The following is a 21,117-nucleotide window of genomic DNA, read 5'->3' on the forward strand; positions in this document are numbered from 1 at the left end:
ATGAAGATGGATGGATGGATGGATATTAGGCTGAAACTGAACTGAAATAAAACCATGCCAATCTGTAGGTATGGTGAAGGGTATGTGATGATGTGGGGAGGGTGCCACTATGATCCAGGATGCATAGTATCCTGGATCCATGAAATATCTGGCCTTTAAAAATAAACATCTGCCTGCCTCTATGGGAATATAACATAGGGATGGACTTATTTATGCCCCCTGTATTTTAAGGACGAACATTTATTTATTTACGATACTTTACTCATTCACAAAGAAAATTGGTGTCCTTAAAGATTGGATTTTTCCTCATTTTTTTAATTAAGGCATTACGATCCAATTACGATACAATTTCCTAAAGATGGTTTTCTTATTCCTCTTTTTAGTCAACTTTAGCATGGGTGTCCTAATTTGTTCACATGATTGTATATGTCACGTAGAAATTTCCATTCCACTCCATTCCAGACAGAAAACCAGCTGAGATCATTTGCATTGTTTTTTTTAACCAGGGCAACAGTTTTCAGATTACATTATATGCTTACATAATTGCAAAAGGGTTCTCGACTGTTGTAGAAAGAAGTGGCTGATCTTTAATGCAATATCTACATTTCCCATTATCAGCAACCATTCATCCAACGTTCCAACGGCACATTCTGTTTACTAATCTGATATCATTTAAAAGGCTAACTGAGAAAACATTGGAGAACCCTTTTGCAATTATGTAAGCACATAATGTAATCTGAAAACTGCTGCCCTGGTTAAAAAAGCAGTGCAACTGATCTCAGCTGGTATTCTGGAAAGTGAGATGTTTTCTTGTAATGGAATATCTTGTATACATTGTGTTACATCCAACTCTGATGATGAATATCAGTCACAGTAGGTTTCCTAATGAATAAAACCTCAGTGATGTGCATGAGCAGAAAACATCAGCAGAGTGTCGTCCACCTGAGAGAGATGAGGCAGACATAAATGACATCACAGCCTCTCCATGTCTAACCAGCTCCATATGTCTGCACGTCTACTACCACTGGTCAGCAGGCAGCCAATCAGAATTCAAGGAAACGTGTCTCAGAGCAGAAAGGAAGGGAGGGTGGAGAGTAATGTGGAAAAGAGTTTTCATGACAGAGGGAGGATGAAGAGGAGTGTGTAACTCTTCAGTCATTTGAACCCTCCTGAGCCGGATCTCAAATCCAAATTAAAAGTCAAACACAAACAGGACAACTTGCACACTGTTGGGATGTTTTGTCTTGTGCAGTTGCCTTTAAAACTCAAAATACAGCCTGCAAATGAACTGCAAAGAAGTTTCTCTTCATAATTATATCATTTTTAATTATTTTGACATGTCAGAAATATAAAAGATAGCATGGAGCAAATTCAAAACCCCCATCTGTCGAAGTTACAAGTGATAGTGGCAACTTTTATTCTGATGGCACACGTTCTGTTTGAAGAAAAGTAGGACAATCCTAGTGAAAATTAGCACCGTTTTGTTTTTAGCAGTTTCATAACAATCTTTTGCAGTGAGTCAGAAAAATAATGTTTATATGCTTTTATCCCAAATTGTTTGTGCAAATAATTACAGACCAAAATACATTTCAATTTTACACTACCACTGTAAGGCACCAAAGTTGAAAAGATTCAAATTCTAGACTTAGTGGCTTTAATACAAACACCAACTGAAAACTACAAGGAAAAAAAATAAACATATTGGCAAGTCTGACCAACTGCAATTGTAGTATTATTTCAGGTGGTTTAAAAATTGGTCAAAATACACAACAGTGGGGCGACCGGGTAGTTCAGTTGGTGGAGTGCGCACCCATATGGGGGAGGTTTATTCCTCGACGCAGAGGTCCAGGGTTGGGGTTTGACCTGCGGCAGTTTCCTGCATGTCTTCCCCCTCTGTCTCCCCCTTCATGCTGTCCTGGTGATTAAAGGCGAAAATGCCCAAAAAATAATCTAAAAAAAAGAATAAAGAAAAAAAGAAAATGACGCTGCAATTAATCAATTTTTTGGTCACTAGGGGGCAAAAAAACAATCTAGAAAACAGCGTTGATATATTATAAAGTTGTGTTAGCAAACAACTACACATCCAGCTAACGCAGAGCAACATGACCGTCCCATCGGAGTCGTGTTTGTGTCCACCTGTGAGATTTTGTGCCTCTAAGTTACTGTCGCTGCACTACAATGGTACTGTTACCACACTGCACATAGCTGTACTATACTGTACATATCTGTCTATACGGTTCATACTGAATATCCAAATGTATTGTGTTTTTTCTTATAATATATTCTGTTAATATACTGCATATATCTATATTATTCTTACTACTAGTATAATGTTACTGCTGCTACATTGCACATATCTGTACATTGTTCATATTACATAGCCATATTTATTCTGCTCTTATAAGGTAACTGCTAATACACTGCACATATTTATATTTAATTTATATTACTCTAAACCACCTTCTGTAAACCAACTGTATACTACTGTCTACACTGCACATATTCCTTGTCCGGTCTATGCACCACCTGTCTATACTTTGTATATCACATTGGACTTTTCTGCTCTTTTTGCACTTCTGGTTGGAGCCAAACCGAATCTAATCTAATCTAATTTGGTTGAAATCTCCTAAAAAAGCTAATAGGTGATCTTGACTTGACTTTCCGTGGTCAACAATGAAGTTTTACTTTCATTACTGATGCAAACAAACATTTTACAGCACTCGGAAAACATTAGAGACTAAGTTTTAATATTGTTGTTGTTCAATTTAGAAGACTTAACAGGTTGCATTTTTTTATTTTTAGAAGTGAGCCCTCTCTTTTATTTACATTTGGATCACAGACAATAAGAGAGGAAACAAAGTTCTATTAAATATCTCGTAAATATAAACATAAGTGTGACTGACTGTGCTCTGCAGTTACATTATCCATCAATTTCAATTGTTTGGAAGCTTCTTGTTGAAACCATCAAAACCAGTTTCCAGCAGAAAATACATCCACTAACTTAGACGAATGCTGCATTTTCATTTGCTTCCATCTTTACGCACAAAACTCCTTGTCAAGCTCTGTTCCTTTGAACCCTGTTTTATAGAATGATACCGGCCACAACACATTTGTGTATTCCTGTATTTGGAGAGTATGGTGTGTATACTGTTAGAATAGTATGCACTTCTTTTACCGTGAGGCACTTTGGAAAAGAGTGTCAATAAAAAGACAAAAAAAGAACAAAACAGGAGATGACAACGGAGCGGTTGTCTCGGATTCTCTTTAGTTGGCCAAGAGAAAGTTCCTGCTGTTGGAGATTCCTTTTTGAATCTCTGTGACAAGGTTATGGAGTTTCTCTGACAGCGCCACCTGGTTGGAGAGAAGGCCAAAGACAAGATAGAGTGTAGTTTGTAAGATCCGGCTTCTAAGTCTGTGAACAAAAATCTTTTTGTATTTCTTTTGTACGTAGCCAGTAGAGGTTTGGTTTGATTGTGAAGCTCACTGTGTAAGAGTCTGGCTCCTGCAGCCTCTTGTGTCGGGGGTGCAAAGTCTGGAGGGAGCTCTGGACCTTTGCTCTAGTTTCGGCAGCGCTGCACAGAGGGTGTGTGACCTAGAAAGAGGGGGAGACGCATTCATGAAGATTAAACTCCTACACAGTAGAGTCCTGTCTTGTTTTGTACTGCTCAATGCCTCCCAAAACAACACATCTGCTTTTTCTTATGTTTAAGTATGATTCTTTATGGTTTTTACGGCAGCATTATAGATGTTCATGCGGTTATTGGAGACTGTCCTCCCTGAAAAACGCTCCGTCGTTTGTTCAAGCAGCAATTACGACTCGTATTAACCCTTGTAATGTCTTCCCGTCGACCATGCAACTTTTTGTTTTTCTGGGTCGTAATTGTTTTTTAAGCTGTTGTCGCTTTTTACAATGTTTTAGTCAATTTTTTCTGCCTTTTTTTTTTTTGACGGTTTTGTTGTTGTTTTCCAATGTTTTTGAAACATTTTACAACATTTTTGTCACTTTTTTTGTCACAATTTTTTTTAAATGCTATAAATTTGAATAAACAGCACATGCAATGAAAGTAGTGAACTGATCATTTATTTTACTTGTGAAGAGCGTTGTATGAAACCATCCATGTTATTTCTTTTTGACAATTAGGTTGAAAGAAACCTAAAATTTCTGATATAAAAACTTTCTGAAAATGGGTCAAATTTGACCCGAGGACAACAGGAGAGTTCTAGTGGCCGGCCCCTCGGGGAGAAAAGCAGGACGTAAGGTGATAAAGTATAAGAAAAACATAACACGACTTTCACCCAGGATACTGGAATTTGTGTCCCGTTTTGAAAAAATAAAAGTAAATGGCGAGACAAACGGCAACTGGTCTAATTTCAATCTCTGAGCAGCCACGGGCCGTCCTCACCTGTCCTTTGGTAAACACGTCCTGGCGCAGACAGGCGACGTGAGCTGGAATGACTGAGATACGGGAGTCATCACACCTCAGAGGGTAACAGTTTAGAGAACGTCCCGCCTCTGGAGGAGGCTCCGCAGCGAGACACACCAGGTCCAGAAAAGGATGGCCTGCAAGGGAGAAGAGAGCGGGAAGCTGTGAAAACGTTTACAGGCACAGTAGCAGCCCAGTGAGGCTGTTTAAATGCTCATTATACACCAGGAAACCAAACCTTTTTCATTCTTACAGCCACTTGTAAAGAAAATAATGGAAACACTGTAATGAGGGTAGTGCCAGTTACCTAAATCCAAAAGGTTTTTAGAATGGTGACTTTTTTAGGGCATCCAAACTTGTTGGGCTCCGTTCCACATTGTCAAAGATTTAACCCTCCTGTTGTCCTCGGGTCAACTTTGACCCATATTCAAAAAGTTTCTATTTCACAAATGTCGGTTTCTTTCAACCAAATTGTCCAAGAAAACATAAAAAATAACGTGGATGTTTCCCTACAACACTCTTCACAAATAAAGTAAATAATCAGTTCAAAACGTTGGGAAAATGTGACAAAAAAACCAAAGTTGCATGACAAAAGTGCTGTAAAAGACAACTAAAAACATTGAAAAAAAGAACCCTGATTCTTAAAAAGCAGCCAAAACTAAAATAAGATGGTGGAAACATAGAGAGAAATAAGTATGTTGGAATCGGGGTGAAGCAGATAGATTCTCACCGTCAGCGTCAACTAGCCTGTAGACAGCTTTCCTCCCGGGGACAGTGCTCTTCTCTGGGTCCTCACTGATCTTCATCTTGGGCTTCGCCCTCACCTCCACCAGCTAACGCACATATACAAACACCAACGTTAACATGATAGGAGAAGTGAGTTTTTGGGGCATTTGGAGAGACAGTTTAAGTGTTGTGTTTGTTTGACACATTACCTTGTACACACAGCCCAGCGAGGGTTGTTGTGTGCAGGTGACCAGGTGTGTTCCAACGCCAACCACGTCGATCGCATTCTCCTGAAACGATGACACGCAGAACATCAGGGGAAAGGGAAGAAAGGCACTTCTTGTTCATCACAGACAATCCATACGTCCAGTCAACCTACCTTCTTGTTGAGCTCCGCCATGCTTTGCTCTGTGATGTTATTGGTCCCAACGATGATCAGCGAGTCGAAGGCCGAGATGGAGAAACTGTAGAGATGAAGCGAACGAAAGGAACAACAGACAATCAGACATGTACCACTGACCTTTGGAAGGGAGAGATATATTCTCACTGTCAGTTTTAAACAGGGTTTCTGCAGGGTCTTAAAAAGTCTAACATTTCAAAATCCAAATTGTAGGCCTTAAAAAGTCGCTGTTCGCTGAACTATTGGCTTTAGGTCGGGGGTTTTCAAAGTGTTTTAAGCCAAGGACCCCTTAACTGAAAGAGAGACGGTGCAGGGACCCCCTACTACATATATTGTATAGAATTAAGTTGCATATATATATATATATATATATATATATATTAAATATTAATATATATTAAACTGGGCCTGCAATAACGTGTAGGGCGGCCTAAAGCCTTTATACATACCTTTTATGTGCAAAGAATACTAAGCAATTTAAATAATAATTGTTGGTATGATTTTATAAATCATTTTTATAAAATGTGGCGCCGTGGATCCTCAGGATTAGCTGCATCTGCGGATGGCCTTAGGGACTACCTTACCTACAGGCCAGTTAGCATATGATCATGTTTTTCCACAAACAGGCTGATTTATATTTTCTAATAATATGTTGGATTCATGTTAGGACATTTTCATTTTTGAAAAACTTTCAAAAAATTGATTAATTTGATGCCCCCCCCTACAGTAACTCTGAGGACCCCCTGTTGAAGATCTCACTTCTTGTTCTTAAATCATTTTAAACAGGTCTTAATGTTCCTACACCCATGTAATGCTACCTCTAATGCTCACTGAAATGCTTTAGAATGTTTTCTCTTTTGATTCCGTGGTGTTGTAGTTCTTTCTTGCGCTAGTACAAATATAATTCGCTGCATTACCACTAGCATTACAATCAGCCTTCGTCTTACTGGCCCAAGTCTCTTTCGGATTATATCACAGACATTTGACATTTTACGTCATGAAAAAGGTCTTAAATTTCATTGAAAATGGCCTTAAAAAGGTCTTAAACAGTGTTCTATTTGACATGGTGAAACCTGCAGAAACCTTGTTTAAAGGTACACATACAGCGTGGCACCTCACTCACTGCTCGCTGCAGAGTCTGAAGACACGGTGGACGTCAACCGACTGCCGGCAGAGGTCCCCGCTGTCCAGACGCACTCCGACAGGCCTGTAGCCCAGTTCACACAGCGACAAGGCCACAGCGCAGAAGTTCAGCAGACCACTACTGAAATCACACACACACACACCTGAGAATGAACATAAACTATAACATGAACTGTTAAAATTAGTAGGGCTGGGTATCGTTCAAAATTACCGGTACAGGTACGTTACCGATACCTATGCCGTTACTTCGATACCGATACTTCGTAGAAGCATGCTGCATGTTTATTGGCTCATTGACGCTGATGGGATTTACTCCTTAGCTATTGAAATTTGGTATTGAATGACGAGGCATTTTTCGACGCTCGATACTAAGGCGTCAATTCGGTCGAGTGCCTAAAAAGTACTGAATTCAATACCCAGCCCTAAAAATGTGTAGGTCACTTTGGGTTCTGGGAAAGTGGGATTTCCTAGCCTGGTTGACACCAGACCCTTCTCAGTTGTAACTGAGAGTGGGTCTGGGAAAGGTTCATTGACAGTTCATTTCCAAAGGGGCGTCACCAACAGACGCCGCTCAAATGCCTCTGGGCGCAATTGGATAGTCCTTCAACCAATCAGACCAACGATCCGGGTGACGCTGTGCTTCGGTAACCGTCATGTTGAATGTAAACAAAAAGCTGCTTGCCGTCGCTGCGCTATCGTCGGCGCGTAAAGCCCACCCCAACGGTTGTGATTGGTGTAAAGCCCGCCTCAGCGGTTGTGATTGGTGCCTCGATTTTGGGGACATTGGAAATGGGTTTGAATGGGGTCTTCGCCAGACTGACTTGCAGAGCAAATCTCAAATTTGCCGGAAGTTCGTCAGGGTTTACCCAGGCTAGGGATTTCCCACTTTTTTCTAAGAATCTTTACTTGAAAATGTTCTATTATTGATTAAAAGAAATATGATCAACAGATGATTTAAAGCTATGGTGCGTAGTTTCTGTCGCCCCCATGAGGAATTCTAAGTAATGACAACACCACTGTTGTTGCATCCACATGATACAAGCCTTCCGTGATCGCGCACACACCCCCACCCCTCCTCCACGCAGTTACTAGTAGCCAAGGAGGACACGGAGGATTAAAAAAACACGACGGACTCTTTAGAAGAGGTCATTATCTTCACTCGAGCTTCTGCGCGCGAAAGTCACCGGACACCACAATCTTCTGAACATTCTTCTTCTGAAATCCAGAGAGAGTTGTGTGGAGCTGATAGTCTTAGTTAGCTTTGTAGGAACTCATTTGGCAATGGCTTGAATGTAACGGACGTTCATTAATATCAAAAAGTTACGCACTAAAGCTTTAAATAACAAAGGCATTTGTTTGTTGCAGCCTTGAGTGGAGGACAGTCTTCCATAGTCTTTTCACAACAGTGAGCATCACTGCAGTTGCCAGTTGTGATGTTGAAATGAGGATTTCCAGCAAATAATATTACTAACAGATGAATAACTCCAAACCTGATTTAACTCAGTGTACGCTAGTGACACCTGCTGGTAACAATAGCACATTGTACTTGTCAATATGCTATGTTTAAAATAATTTTATTGCTTTACCTTGCTGTCAGACAGCCCTTTCCTTTCCACAGAAATCCCCCCCCCCACACACACACACACACACACACACACACGCAGAGTTGAGCTTATGAGTAGAAATACGAAAGTTCTACTGTTGAAAAAATGTAGTGTCAACAGAAAGGGCTGTCTGGCTGCAAGGTAAAGTATAATACATAGCTCTTTAGTAGGGCTGCAACTAACGATTATTTTCAGTATCAATTATTCGGTCGATTACTTTTCTAGATTAATCGATTACTTTTTTGATTTGGGAAAAAGCTAGAAAATGGTAAAAAATGTCAATCAGTGTTTCCCAAAGCCCAAGATGATGTCCTCTAATGTCTTGTTTTGTCCACAACTCCAAAGCTATTCAGTTTACTGTCACAGAGGAGAGAAGAATCTAGAACATATTCACATTTAAAGAGCTGGAATCACAGAATTTTTCCCTTTTTTTCATAAATAATGACCCAAGCCAATTAATCGATTATCAAAATATTTGGCGATTCATTTAATAGTTGACAACTAATCAAATAATCAAGTAATCTTTGCAGCTTTACTCTTTTTTTGTGATTTAGTTTTGGCTTTTATTGCCTTTATTTATAGGACAGATTAAGACAGGAAAGTGGGAGAGGGAGGGGAATGACATGCAGCAAAGGGCCGCAGGTCCGAACTGAACCCGCAGCTAGTTACCAGGCAACACTGTAGCTGTCGATCACTGGGAGGAAGTTCTGAGGGTAGGCGATGGCGTACGACAAAAAGGAAGCCAACTCGCCCTCGCTGATCTTCCCAGGCTTGGCTCCCAGAAGCTCACACACACGACTCAGCCAGCCCTTCGTCAACGAGATGATGTCAACTGGATCTTTCTCCCCGTTCACCGCCACAAGGGTCTGAGTGGAAACATAAAACGGGGACGTATTATTAACAATACATCGCGGTCCTTGTCACTGTCCACTGTTGACAACATGCTTCCTGCTCTTTCTTTTCCTCATGATCATATACAGTGGTGGAAGAAGGATTTAGATCCTTCACTTAAGTAAAAGTGCAATACCACACTATAAAAAATACTCTGTTAAGAGTAAAAGTCCTGCATTGAAAATGTTACTAAAGTAAAAGTATCGTCAGGACAATGGGCCTCCTTCACCAATATCGTCCTAAGAATTTTCTTAACTTTGTTCTTAATAAACTTCTTAAGAAAAGTCTACATTGGATTCATGACGTGTTCTTAAACAACAGAATTGTTCGCACGTGTGTTCTTAGGATTGATGAATCCCACGTCTTCGTAAATGAAAGCGCGTGCCAGTTGTTCCTAATTAGCATGAGAAAACGCCCCCGCAAATTCCCATATAAGGACATGACACTTCAGGGCCGTGTGCAAGAAAAGTTGGAGAATGTCCAAAAGACGCACAGACGGTCCACCGATCACCAAACGAAAAAAGAACTTCAGTCATTCAGAAATAGAAATTCTACTGCAACAGGTAAATGCCAAACGAGGCATAATATTTAGTAGTGTTTCCAGTGGTTTTAAAGCCACCAACAAAGACAGCCCGATGCTTTGTTTATAATCAATATGTAGGTGGCTGTTTGCCGTTTGACCTATCAATTCCTGTCGATAAAGTATAATAGGGTAAATTCTGTATAGTGCATACACTTGTAGCTGTTATGTATCTTTGTAAGTCATTGTAAGTCGCAACCGCACGACAAAAGGACACGGTATAGTTCGAACACTGGGTTTAAGAACACATTTCTTCGTAAGAACGGTTGGTGAATGAGGCCCAATGTACTTATTAAAAGTTTTTTTTTTTATTAAAAGTAAAAGTACTCAATGCAGAAAAACCCTCACATTTTAGAAACTGGACACAATCAAAACAGTTCATTCGGCTGATCATTGGTGGACTTGTAGGCCGTTATATTGTTGGCTAGTTTCATTTATAATAAAACACCGTATTTTATAAACTACATGTGTTTTGTGTGCAGAAATCTTAAATTGTAAAGTAAATAAAGCTGTCCGATTAATGTAGTGCAGTAAAAAGTACAATATTTCCCTCTGAGATGTAGTGGTGTAGAAGTAGAAAGTGACACGCAAAGAAAAGAGTCGTACCTCAAATTTGTACTTAAGTAAAATACTTGAGTAAATGTACTTTGTTACATTCCACCAGCGATCATAAATTATTAATAATAATTGATCACTGAAACAAATTCTTAAGCCACTGTTTTCCTTTTCAGAGACCGATGAAACTTAACCTACCTTCGGCATTATGCAATAATGTAAGCGCCCACGATTTGTAATTAATGAACTACAAATGTGCAGCATCATCGGTATGGTCCTTGAAGGATGATTGGAGGAGAGAACACATACTCACTTGTGGCCACACCTCCTCCAGGGAGGTAAAGGAAGTGACGTATGAGTGCGCCATGGTCCCTGCGACGGGGATCCCAAACAGGAAACCAGCCTGAACGTTACTGCTGAAATCAAACCCTGGAAGACAGTTTTCTAGTGTCAGTCTGGGGGGGCCGAGGCAACACACTTGGCTAAAGTTAATTTTTCAACATTTAGAAAAATTATTTGAAGCAAATTATCTCTGTTTCATATCCCCCGTGTTGGTTGTTGACATTCCTTGTATCCAAAAGTGTGTGAAGATACTTTGTGTTTGTTCACAGTGTGTACTCAATTTGTGTACTTGGAGACACACTGTGTAAGACTCATTTCTCCAATATTCTGCAGTGGAAATGTAGATTATTGCATCATTCTTTCAAAGGTCCTCAGCTCCTGGGGCTGATATAGCCCCTTTATGGGGTTCTACGTAATGTGCGTCCTCTTGATTACTTTTCCCATTAATGGATTAGTTGTTTGGTCTATAAAATGTCAGAAAATGGTGAAACATGTCAATAAGTGTTCCCCAAAGCCCAAGACGTCGTCCTCAAATGTCTTGTTTTGTCCACAACTCAAATATTTAGTTTACTGTCACAGTAGTGAAGAAACTAGAAAATAGTCACATTTAAGAAGCTTGAAATCAGAGGATTTTCACCTTTTTCATAAAAAATAACTCAAACTGATTAACTGATTAATTATAGTACAGTTGACAGTTGATATATAGTTGACAACTAATCGATTAATCTTTTGCAGCTCTACCTCTCAGTGAGAACGCCTGCATCTATGCTGTTTCTATATATACATCTATGCGCCTACAAGCTATGTTTTGTTGAGAGGGGAAAGTGATGGCCTGGATGCTCCATACAGACATGAGTAAAATCATATATAGCTCAGGCTATTTATATCTACACTTTCTTTTTTATTATAACTACTTGAAGCCAATAAAAACCACAAATGTGGAGAAGAGCTGAAGAGAATTTTGACATAGTGAGTGTCACAGCATTAATGTTCGACAGACCACACAACATTCACCTCCAATGTATGTATATCGTGAGGCGGTAAGCCCTCCATCTGGTCCCTGAGCCCTCCTGAGGCCCATCTCCAGCAGCTTCCTCTTGGGGCCGGCCGCCAGGCGGAAACGGGCAGCGTTACTGCACACCAGACTGACAACAGAGAGGAGACAGATCAGAAACTGGCTGTTTTTAAAGGTGCTGTAGGTAGGATTGTGAAGATATCAGGACTTAGCCAAAGAATTTGAACATCAACAACTTCTCAGTCCCTCCCCCCCTTTCCGCTAAAGCCCAAAACAGTCTCCTAAGCCCCTCCCCCCACAAGGGAGAATGAATGTGTGTGCATGAGCAGTAATTGACACGCAGTTAGACACCCCCCTTGCCCTGATTGGTGCATCTGAACAGGGAGCTGTGGATCTTTGCAAATCACACTACAGGCTGTAGGTGGAGCCTGCTTCATGTAGTTCTACTGGAACATCGGGTCAGTTTCAGGCAACATTTATCTAAAATGGATTGATAGTGAATATAGCTGCCGTGAATGGGGGGGAAAATCTCCCCGGGGTAGCATGCCATAAGGCCCATCTAGGTTTGGGCTGAGCCCTGAATGTTTACAACATCTGGCTCCACCCCAGTTTGTGTGTGTGTGTGTGTGTGTGTGTGTGTGTGTGTGTGTGTGTGTGTCTTTTGGTTGTTACCTGGCGTAGTTGACCAGACACAGTAAACTGGTCTCCAGCAGCTGAACCACAGCCAGCGGACCTGACACCTCCATCAGAGGCACCTGCAGATGTTTTAGACAGCACAAGTTATTCCCTCTGGCAAATATGCATTTCCTAGGATGGTAAAGGATTGTCCCGCCCTACTCTGCCCCTGATTGGCTGGTACTTGTCGCCTTCGTTGGATTTGTTAGGTTTAGGCATGAGGAGTAACACTGGTTAGAGTTAGAGTTACCAGGGTAAGCCAATCAGAGGCAGAATAGGGCCATTCTAGGAAATGCAAATTTGCTTCCTGTGATCCCGAACAGAACCCTGTACTTGACCTTTTTTTAAGATTATTTGTTGGGCTTTAATGGGCTTTATTGACAAGACAGCTTGAAAACAGGGAAGGGGAGAGAGAAGGGGAAAGACATGCAGCAAAAGGCCGTGGGTCGGATTCAAACCCGCGGCCGCTGCCAAGGACTCACACTCTACTGGGTGAGCTAAAGGTCGCCCCAAATTCAACTTTTGACCTTAGTTTCACGCTGCAGCTCACCCTGGCAAACACCACAGTGCCCTCTGGGACGGAGCGGAGCGTGACGCCGGAGCAGTCCAGGCGTCGCAGAAACTGGAAGAAGGCGGGGTCAGTGTCCGGGGGCAGGACGGAGCGCAGGAACTCAACATCTGGATCGGAAAAACACAACGTTAACGCGACAGCTGGAACACCGTCAGCAAGACCAACAACAGAGGGCGCCCTTCATCCTACAACACATGTACTACACAAGTGCATGTGTTCTCCATGTGCCTCGCCTCCCTCACATGTCCATGACTCACCCCACCGACCCACCCACACACCCACCCACCCACCCACACACACACACACACACACACACACACACACAGTAATAGAGCTAAATCTAATTTGGCAGCCACCAACTGACCTCAGTGGTATGACTATAATGAAGTTTAGATGAAACATGTTTGAGAGTGTACTTTACAGAAGTACCATTTAGGTTCTTGTATTTTACTTAATTTATGCTACTTTTTACTATATTTTTACTAATAAGTATTAAACAAGAGTAACAATACTCTATTACAAGTAATAGAGTAGTAAACAACATAACAATGATGACAGGTCAATTCATCTGTAATAATGATCCAATAACATAACCCTTTCAACAATCTAACAGAGGGAAATGTGCCATTCTACATAATGAGTACTTCTTTTAAACTAAACCTTTGAAAGCAGATCTTAAAAGTGTTGCAGAATCATTTTATTTTGTAATGTTTCTGCTGAATATTTCTTTTACCCATGGCTGCATCACTAAATATATTTCCTCAAATAGCAGTTTCTTCTGGTACTTGTACTTTACTTGAGTATTTCCACATTTATCTGACAACTTTCAAGGTTTCAAAACATAGGCCTATGGTATAAAATATGATGTAGCCTACTCAGACTAAACTACCCAACACTGTATATGTGTATATCCTATGTTAACTTATCAGCAATAACCATCCCATAATATAAGTATAAGATAACACTGTGAACAGGGGCAGTCCATTCTACACATTGAGTGCATTCTTCTTTTACAAAAGTAGACCTACAGTTGTGAGTGCAGAACGTGTACTTATATAATGAAGTATGATTATCTATACTCTGTCACACTGCTGACAGTCGCTCATTCACCACTTTAAAAGTAACTGTGAAAGACAACCTTTTATGTTGTTTTATAATTCTTCGAATCTGTATGATCTTTAACCTATAAAGCAGATCACCGATATTCACGACGTCTCATTGAAAGCCTCACAAGGGTCGCGCGGTGGAGTATTGCGCAACCACAACGGTAGCCTATGCGTTTTAAAGGGAGTTTGCGGGAATGGCATGCAGATCTGATGGAAAAATAACACTGTCATTAACTTGATTTGGTCAGTCGCTGCTGAGTAGACAAGTAAGTAGACAGGCTAATAAAGTCTGAGGTTGACTTTCTCACCTTCGTCTGTGAGGCGAAAGCTGCGCAGGAACAGCAGGCAGTCATGCAGCCCGGCGAACAGCGAGAAGCCGCCGCCGAACGGGTTGTCCCTGAAGAAGAGCTCGAACACGGCGGGCTCCTGGTGCCGGCCGGTCCGCCAGTACGCATACGCCATGGTGAACTGGTACAGGTCCGTGAGCAGCGGGGGGACCCGCTCCCGGATAGAGCGCTCCATAGCCCCGCATGTGTTGCTGGACGGCGCTGCCATGTTATCCAAGCCTGTGGTCTGGGTTCACTGGTGCCGAGATCTCTGGGACTTGCAGTTCTCTAAAGCCCCAGAGCGGGGAGACTTTAAGGCACGGACAAGGCGTGATGTGTCCTGGGAAATACTAAGCTGCAGTTCCAGTTTCAGATGACACCTGTACTTATACAAACATTTCTTCTTTATATGGTGTGCTATTTATATTCTCATCTGTCCGAGTTGACTGAGCGTTTTCTGACGACTCAAAACTTTCACAGCGTAAAATGTTAAAAAGAAATAACATTCTACCGGTTGGTTGTCACAAGGTATGGGGTTGGTTGTCCCTATATATTGTTATGAAATGGGTTTCAGTAAAAAATGTTTTTTAATATAGCAACACCAAAAAAGTTTTAAAAATGGATACCTTGTCTATAATAGTACTCATCAATGCCCCTTGTGTTTAAATCATGCATTTGAACAAGGTAATTCTTTGTTTCAATTATTCTCTGTAATGAGAAGTAGGCTAAAATAAAGGAATTTACAGTGCTGAAAAAATCTAGGCTTTATTAAAGCCATAGTTTCATAACAATTCATCATGAATAAATAAAGCAGTGAGATTGAAATATATTCATCTCAACCAACCAACCCCCAGAGCAGTGACAACCATCCCCAACCGACATCTCGACAAACATTTTAAGCTAGCTACCACATTGCTTTAGCTTGCTAGCTTGAAGTTGACTCAAAGTAACGCTATTAACTTCAACTTTTTAATACGTGTTTAAGTTTGTGACTAATGACTAATAATCTACAAGCTTTTAATACAAAAACACCAACATGAAAAATGACTCTGACACATAAAAATTACAAAATATCTCCTCACCTTAATGTTTTGTGTGTTCCACAAAATGACCAGTGCAAAATGAGCAGGATGGCAGGACAACTGTTTAAAGTGCTCATATTATGCTAATTTCCAGGTTCATAATTGTATTTAGAGGTTATATCAGAATAGGTTTACATGGTTTAATTTTCAAAAAACACCATATTTATGTTGTACTGCAGCTCCTCTTTTCACCCTGTGTGTTGAGCTCTCTGTTTTAGCTACAGAGTGAGACCTCTCACTTCTGTTCCATCTTTGTTGGGAGTCGCACATGCGCAGTACCTAGGTAAGGACTACTAGCCAGTCAGAAGCAGAGTATGAGGGCGTGCCATGCTAGCAGCTAGGCAAGCATTATAACGTGTGTTACAAAGTGACGCACGTTTGTCACGGAAGTAAAGACTGAACTACAATAGAGCTGTTTGGAGCAGTTTGTGAACAGTGTTTTCTGTTAGAGATGGTAAGGCCCTTTGGGGGGGACTGGGCTTTTTCACTTTGTATAACGTGCACAAAAAAGGTATATAACACTATAAAAGGAAAAGGAAAAAGCCAAAAAGCATAATATGAGCACTTTAATATCAAATACATTGTCACAGTGCCCTCTAGTTTAGCTGTAATGAGCAGTGTGACAACCAACCACGGACTCCCCTACTGTCAAAAACAAAGGCACTCCAAATAAATGGCTCTTTGTTGAGTTTATTGAAAAATTGATTTGCGAATAAGGAAGGAAGCTTGTCAGTTGTTATTTATTAGCATTTTCTCTCTCTCTCTCTTTTCTTTTACTATTTTTCTTTTATCTTTTGATGTTTGGCAGTTAATTGATGGTTAGACCTGTTTCGTGGTGAGGTCTGTCATGTATTTGTTCTGTTGTTTTTTTGTGTTTGTGGAATAAAGCCTATGACTTAGACAAAGAAAAAGAAAATTGTCCTTTGCATGGTGTTGAATATTATAGTTTATACATTTGGAATATAAGTTTATGTGTAAGAAGCATCTTAAAGTTGCAATATCAATTTGTATGAGCTAATGTGTCATCTCCATCTACAAAGTAAAGACTATACTATCAGTCAGATACATGTAGTGGAGTAAAAGTATAAAAGATAAAAAAATACTTAAAGTTAAAGTACCTTCAAATTCCAAATATTTGCGTAAATGTACTTTGTTACTTTCAGGGAGATGGGGGCAAGATCTGCAGTAGCAACTTCAGCTTAAAGAATGTATCATAACAACAAATAAAACAAGACATTCAGAGTATCTCACTTTATTAAACTAGGATCTGTGTACACTCAGTAGCATATTCTTGTTTTTGCTTTTTGCTAGAGAACATGTTCCTTGTTATTCACATATAAATACATATTTTAAGGTTCAATTCTGTTTTCTTTCTATCGTATTTCAAGAACATGAATACTATACTATTTGATTCAAACTTGTTTTTTCTATGCAAGCAAATTTAATTACGTTTAGAGCAAAATTCTGTATTTAGCTTTGATGCAGATATCTGCTACTCTGTAAATTGTATCATAGTTTTTTTAAAATATGAAATATATTATATATGTTATATCATATATATTATATGTTATATATTTGTAGACTATGTATTATTGTTTAATGTACAACCATCTGTACTCAATGTGCAAAGTAACGGCTCTCTTCTCTTGAGCAACTGTTAATAATTACCTTCTTTTTACTTTGGGTTATTTAAGGTTCTGTCTAAGTCAGATTCCCATGTGACAGAATGTTGCTTAAAGGACAGTAGTGAGAAGATGTCACAGAATAAACGTCTGTTGTTCTTGTGTTGAATTTATGTCACAAAATAAAAACAAAAGCACATTTCAGTCTCTTGCTGTCTCTCAACCGCTGTAGTTTTAGCCTCTCTAACCTCAGGGTCCGGATGATAAATATAACTTTCTTTTGAGGATTAACAGGAAAGGAAAGAAAAAAAGGTATTGTGTGTTCATCTTTTCAGACAGTTCCCTAATCCTTGCTTTTTTATAGTGACATTCTGGATAGTTATTCCTCTTCAGGACCATAAATATGATTCAGATTAGTCCAGGGAATCTAAAAGGATTTATTTTTTTTTTTATAAACTGCAACCTGTAGTGAGGGGAGACACTGCTATGTTTGAATAGTCTCAAGCCACAAAACGCCAGGGACACTCTGCATCATCAGTGAATATCTCACACATCACATCAACTAGAATAGGAGAAAACATCGGCTCAGGGTTCAACAGTAACGATCACATAGTGATCACAACTGCGAGAACGTGTCGTCTTTTCCCAGTGCCAGTACGGAACACTGATGGCTTACGCGAACAGCATTTGAAAAATCTTAGGCAAACTTTTGACCAGTTCTGGTCATTATCCCAGTTCATCCTTCTGCACGCTGCCCTCCTCCGCAGTGGGGAAGCATCCTGCGAGCTCATTGGTCAGCGTGTGCTTCTGTCCGCCCCAGAGAAAGTGTGTCGGCTGTCCTGATTGGCCGTGCTCCGGAGCGTAAACAAAGAAGGGGCTGAGCTCGATGGCCAGAGCCGACCTGACCAGGCCGACCCCTCCTCCGCGCTCCGAGCAGGGGTGGTAAACTCGCCCACTGACCGGATGCATGTACAGCGCCTCCGGGCGGAACGGGGCCGACAGCTTCTCCGCCCCGCCGCAGTACGACAGCAGCTCCTGATCTCCCATGATTCCCGGCGATGTCGCTGGACTCTGCAGCAGGTGGGTGAAGACAATGGGACGGTCATCGCAGCGCACAAAGTTCCTCTCCCTGCCACACAGGGACAAGAAGGGGAAGTCCTCTTCATAGCGACCACTCTGATTTGAGCACAGCCGACTGAAGAAGAAGATCAGGAACTTTATGTCTGTAAATAAAGAAACAGGTATGACGATGAGCTGCTGAGCAACAAAGCAAAGCTGCCAAGTTGCTAAGCGTTGAAAGGAAATGGATGGAGCACTAGTACCTACACATGATCCGCGGTAAAACTGCTCTGCGCTGGCCGTTCCAATGTTTTCCTATGGGGAGAGCTACCCTTGGCTTCGCGCACTGCTCGGAATTTCCGCTGTGCTCAAAGTTCAAATTAATTCAACTTTGACCTCGTTGCCACTGACCTTTCAAGGCACAACTATTTCCAGACTGTTCCTGCGCTGCGCTTTGCCTCTTTGCTCTGCGCCCTACCTTGCGGTTTTGCTGCGGATCATGTGTAGGCCCTATGGGGTCCTCAGAGTTACTGCAGGGGGGGCCTCCAAATACTTTTTTCAAAGTTTTTTTTTTTTTTTACATAAATCCAACATATTATTAGCAAATATAAATCAGCCTAATTGTGAAAAAAACACACATATTGATGCCATCCACAGAAAGTTAATCCTAAGGATTCACTGTGCCACATGTATGTTTAACATTAAAAACTATTTTTTTTATTAACTTAGTATTCTATGCAGTAAAAGGGTACGACAAAAGGCTTTAGGCCGCCCACAAGTTATTGTATTTTAATATTTAATATGCAACTCAATTTTTATACAATATATGTAGTAGGGGGTCCCTGAGCCATCTCTCTCTATTAAGGGGTCCTTATCTTAAAAAACGCTGAAGACCCCTGGTTTACAGCACTTCCATGACAGTGACTTGTGGTTTATTTTGCTTGATATGATGTTGCCATATCTTATTGGTTCAATATTCCTGTTCTAAAAACATGCTAGGATGAAAGTCCACCTGCCTGTGGGATTCATGCATTATTTGTTATGGTTTCATGGCAAGCATGCATTTGTAGCTGTTTAGCTTTATCTGTAGGACATTATATTGTTGGCTAGTTAAATTTGTAATAAAACATCATATTTTATAAACTGCATGTGTTTTGTGTGCAGAAATCTTATTGTGTAAAGTAACTAAAGCTTTCAGATGAATGTAGTGGAGTAAAAAGTACAATATTTCCCTCTGAATTGTAGCGGAGTAGAAGTAGAAAGTGGCATGGAAAAAAAAAGACTAAAGTAAAGTACCTCAACATTTGTACTCAAGTACAGTAGTTGAGTAAATGTACTTAGTCACATTCCACCACTGCATTTGAGCTGATTTATAAGCTGTTAAATAAGCAATTTAAGCGTTGTGTGTATTCATGTTTACCTTTGAAGCAGGTGACAAAGTTCTTCACTTTAGTGTCATCGAGGAAAAGCTGTATGTGGAGCACACACACCAACATGTCATGCTAGCAGGAGAATCTATTTTATAATTATATTTTTGAAAGGTTTGGTTTTGTGTCAGTCCACACTCTCACCTGTCCTTGGTGGTCAATATAGTAGAAGTACTCACGGATACGTGGTACCGGGCTCTGGCCTTGGATGTATGTAACGTTAGCGGTGGTTCTGGAGCCCGTGTAGGCGGCGGGCAGGCAGCGCAGAGCGGGCAGACCTCTGCAGCTCAGAGCCGCAGTCCGGAGGAACAACATGGCCGCAAAGAGGGCGAATATGTTGCAGGATAAACACGGACACCGAGATAACCACTAGCCGTGATACTCTACTGTAAGACGAAGTAGCACCAGAGTAGCACTACGCCAGTTTTGCCCTCAGGTCTGTTTACAAACGGAGCTACAAACCGGAAGTACTTTACTGTTAAACATCATCAGTTTTTGACTGCCGCCGCCTAGTGGACATTGATTATATCGCCTTCCTCTGTTGTATAATTCTCAGATTACAAATTCAATACGTTGTTTAGGCTAAAAGAGTGAGAAAAAGAGCAGCATTTACATACAAAAGTAATCACAGAAACATTTAAAAAAAAGCTCAGTTAATTTTTTTGTTGCTTATAAATTAAAACTGTTGCAAGCGATATGAAAGAAATTGCCAAGCATTGAGTAGATTTACATTTAGAAGTGAATTAGATGTTGGTATCTCCTCCTTCTTTCCCATTTTATTTATGAAAATATTTTTCTTCTTTTATGCATAAAAAGAAGAAAAAAAACATTGAAATGACAAAAGGGAAATAAAAAAGACAAAAACATTTCTGAAAAATGAAATACAGAACAGATACAGTGTTTGTGGCTGATCCACACCTTTCCTAACACTTAACTTAAAAGAACCTCAAAAGAATTAGCCTGAAGGATTGAGTCTATTTTGAGAGTCAATTACCACTTCTAACACAATATTTAAATATAACTCCTGGAGGTCTCCTGTGTAACTAATGTGGTGAACAAAGCCTCTCTCATCTGTTTTAGTTGCTATCATAAATTTGTATGGTAAATTGTTTCTCCCTGAAGTAAAAAAAAAAAAAAAGTAAAGTAAAAAAAGTGAAAGAAATCTGCGTGAACCTTGAACCAATCCTCCTCTATCTATCTACTCTCACTTCATCGAAGTGAATGGAGCGATTGTTAGAACATGTAAATACTACTAGTGTGTCTCATTGAACCTTTAGAACATTGTGAACTGAACCCTTGCTTCGTGTCACTTTGGTGTTCAAGCATACTGCTTTCAGAATCAACCCGTAGAGGTCAGGATACGAACCACAGAACAATCATGATCGGATTGTTTCAGAACAACTAAAGTGACACTCTGTTTTTACTGACGTCCAATTGCTCAACTATTTTGTATGTGAAGAAATTCCCCTGATAGAGCACACGTTTTTTTAATTACCAAAACAAAGCAAACAGGAAAGAAAACATAAACTCAGCAGAAAAAGAAACACCCCTTTTTCAGGACACTGTATT

General features: G+C 40.4%; 2 protein-coding genes across 3 annotated transcripts; both read right to left on the reverse strand.

Moving 5' to 3' along the window:
- Positions 1-2,774: 2,774 nt before the first annotated feature.
- naprt (nicotinate phosphoribosyltransferase) lies at positions 2,775-14,649 on the reverse strand. Of its 2 annotated transcripts, none has more exons than XM_078258331.1 (13): positions 14,341-14,649; positions 12,906-13,033; positions 12,353-12,435; positions 11,680-11,810; positions 10,637-10,752; positions 8,967-9,163; positions 6,674-6,811; positions 5,530-5,614; positions 5,360-5,440; positions 5,155-5,257; positions 4,404-4,561; positions 3,485-3,592; positions 2,775-3,351 (listed from the first exon to the last, which is right to left on the reverse strand). In XM_078258331.1, exons 1-13 carry the CDS (start codon positions 14,585-14,587, stop codon positions 3,265-3,267), a joined length of 1,662 nt encoding a protein of 553 aa, XP_078114457.1. In that variant the 5' UTR covers positions 14,588-14,649; the 3' UTR covers positions 2,775-3,264. The 2 variants fall into 2 exon arrangements, with proteins under 2 accessions (XP_078114457.1, XP_078114456.1); XM_078258330.1 differs by having other exon boundaries at positions 6,674-6,814; positions 14,341-14,648.
- Positions 14,650-17,498: 2,849 nt separating this feature from the next.
- On the reverse strand, positions 17,499-20,033 carry c9h8orf82 (chromosome 9 C8orf82 homolog). The gene is made up of 3 exons (XM_078258332.1): positions 19,693-20,033; positions 19,542-19,590; positions 17,499-18,285 (listed from the first exon to the last, which is right to left on the reverse strand). The coding sequence occupies exons 1-3, from the start codon at positions 19,861-19,863 to the stop codon at positions 17,789-17,791; spliced, it is 717 nt and encodes a 238-aa protein (XP_078114458.1). The 5' UTR covers positions 19,864-20,033; the 3' UTR covers positions 17,499-17,788.
- Positions 20,034-21,117: the final 1,084 nt, after the last annotated feature.

The sequence above is a fragment of the Sander vitreus genome, chromosome 9, assembly GCF_031162955.1.
Source record: "Sander vitreus isolate 19-12246 chromosome 9, sanVit1, whole genome shotgun sequence".
NCBI lineage: Eukaryota > Metazoa > Chordata > Actinopteri > Perciformes > Percidae > Sander > Sander vitreus.

Coding starts and splice junctions, on each gene's coding strand:
- naprt (XM_078258330.1), bottom strand. CDS start 14,587: ATGGCAGCGCCGTCCAGCAACACATGCGGGGCTATGGAGCGCTCTATC. Junction 13,034..14,340: donor CTTTCGCCTCACAGACGAAG/GTGAGAAAGTCA, acceptor TTTCCGATCCAG/ATGTTGAGTTCCTGCGCTCC. Junction 5,615..6,673: donor TTCAGACTCTGCAGCGAGCA/GTGAGTGAGGTG, acceptor TCATCTCTACAG/TTTCTCCATCTCGGCCTTCG.
- c9h8orf82 (XM_078258332.1), bottom strand. CDS start 19,863: ATGTTGTTCCTCCGGACTGCGGCTCTGAGCTGCAGAGGTCTGCCCGCT. Junction 19,591..19,692: donor ATATTGACCACCAAGGACAG/GTGAGAGTGTGG, acceptor CTCCACATACAG/CTTTTCCTCGATGACACTAA. Junction 18,286..19,541: donor CTTTGTCACCTGCTTCAAAG/GTAAACATGAAT, acceptor CTTTATTTACAG/ACATAAAGTTCCTGATCTTC.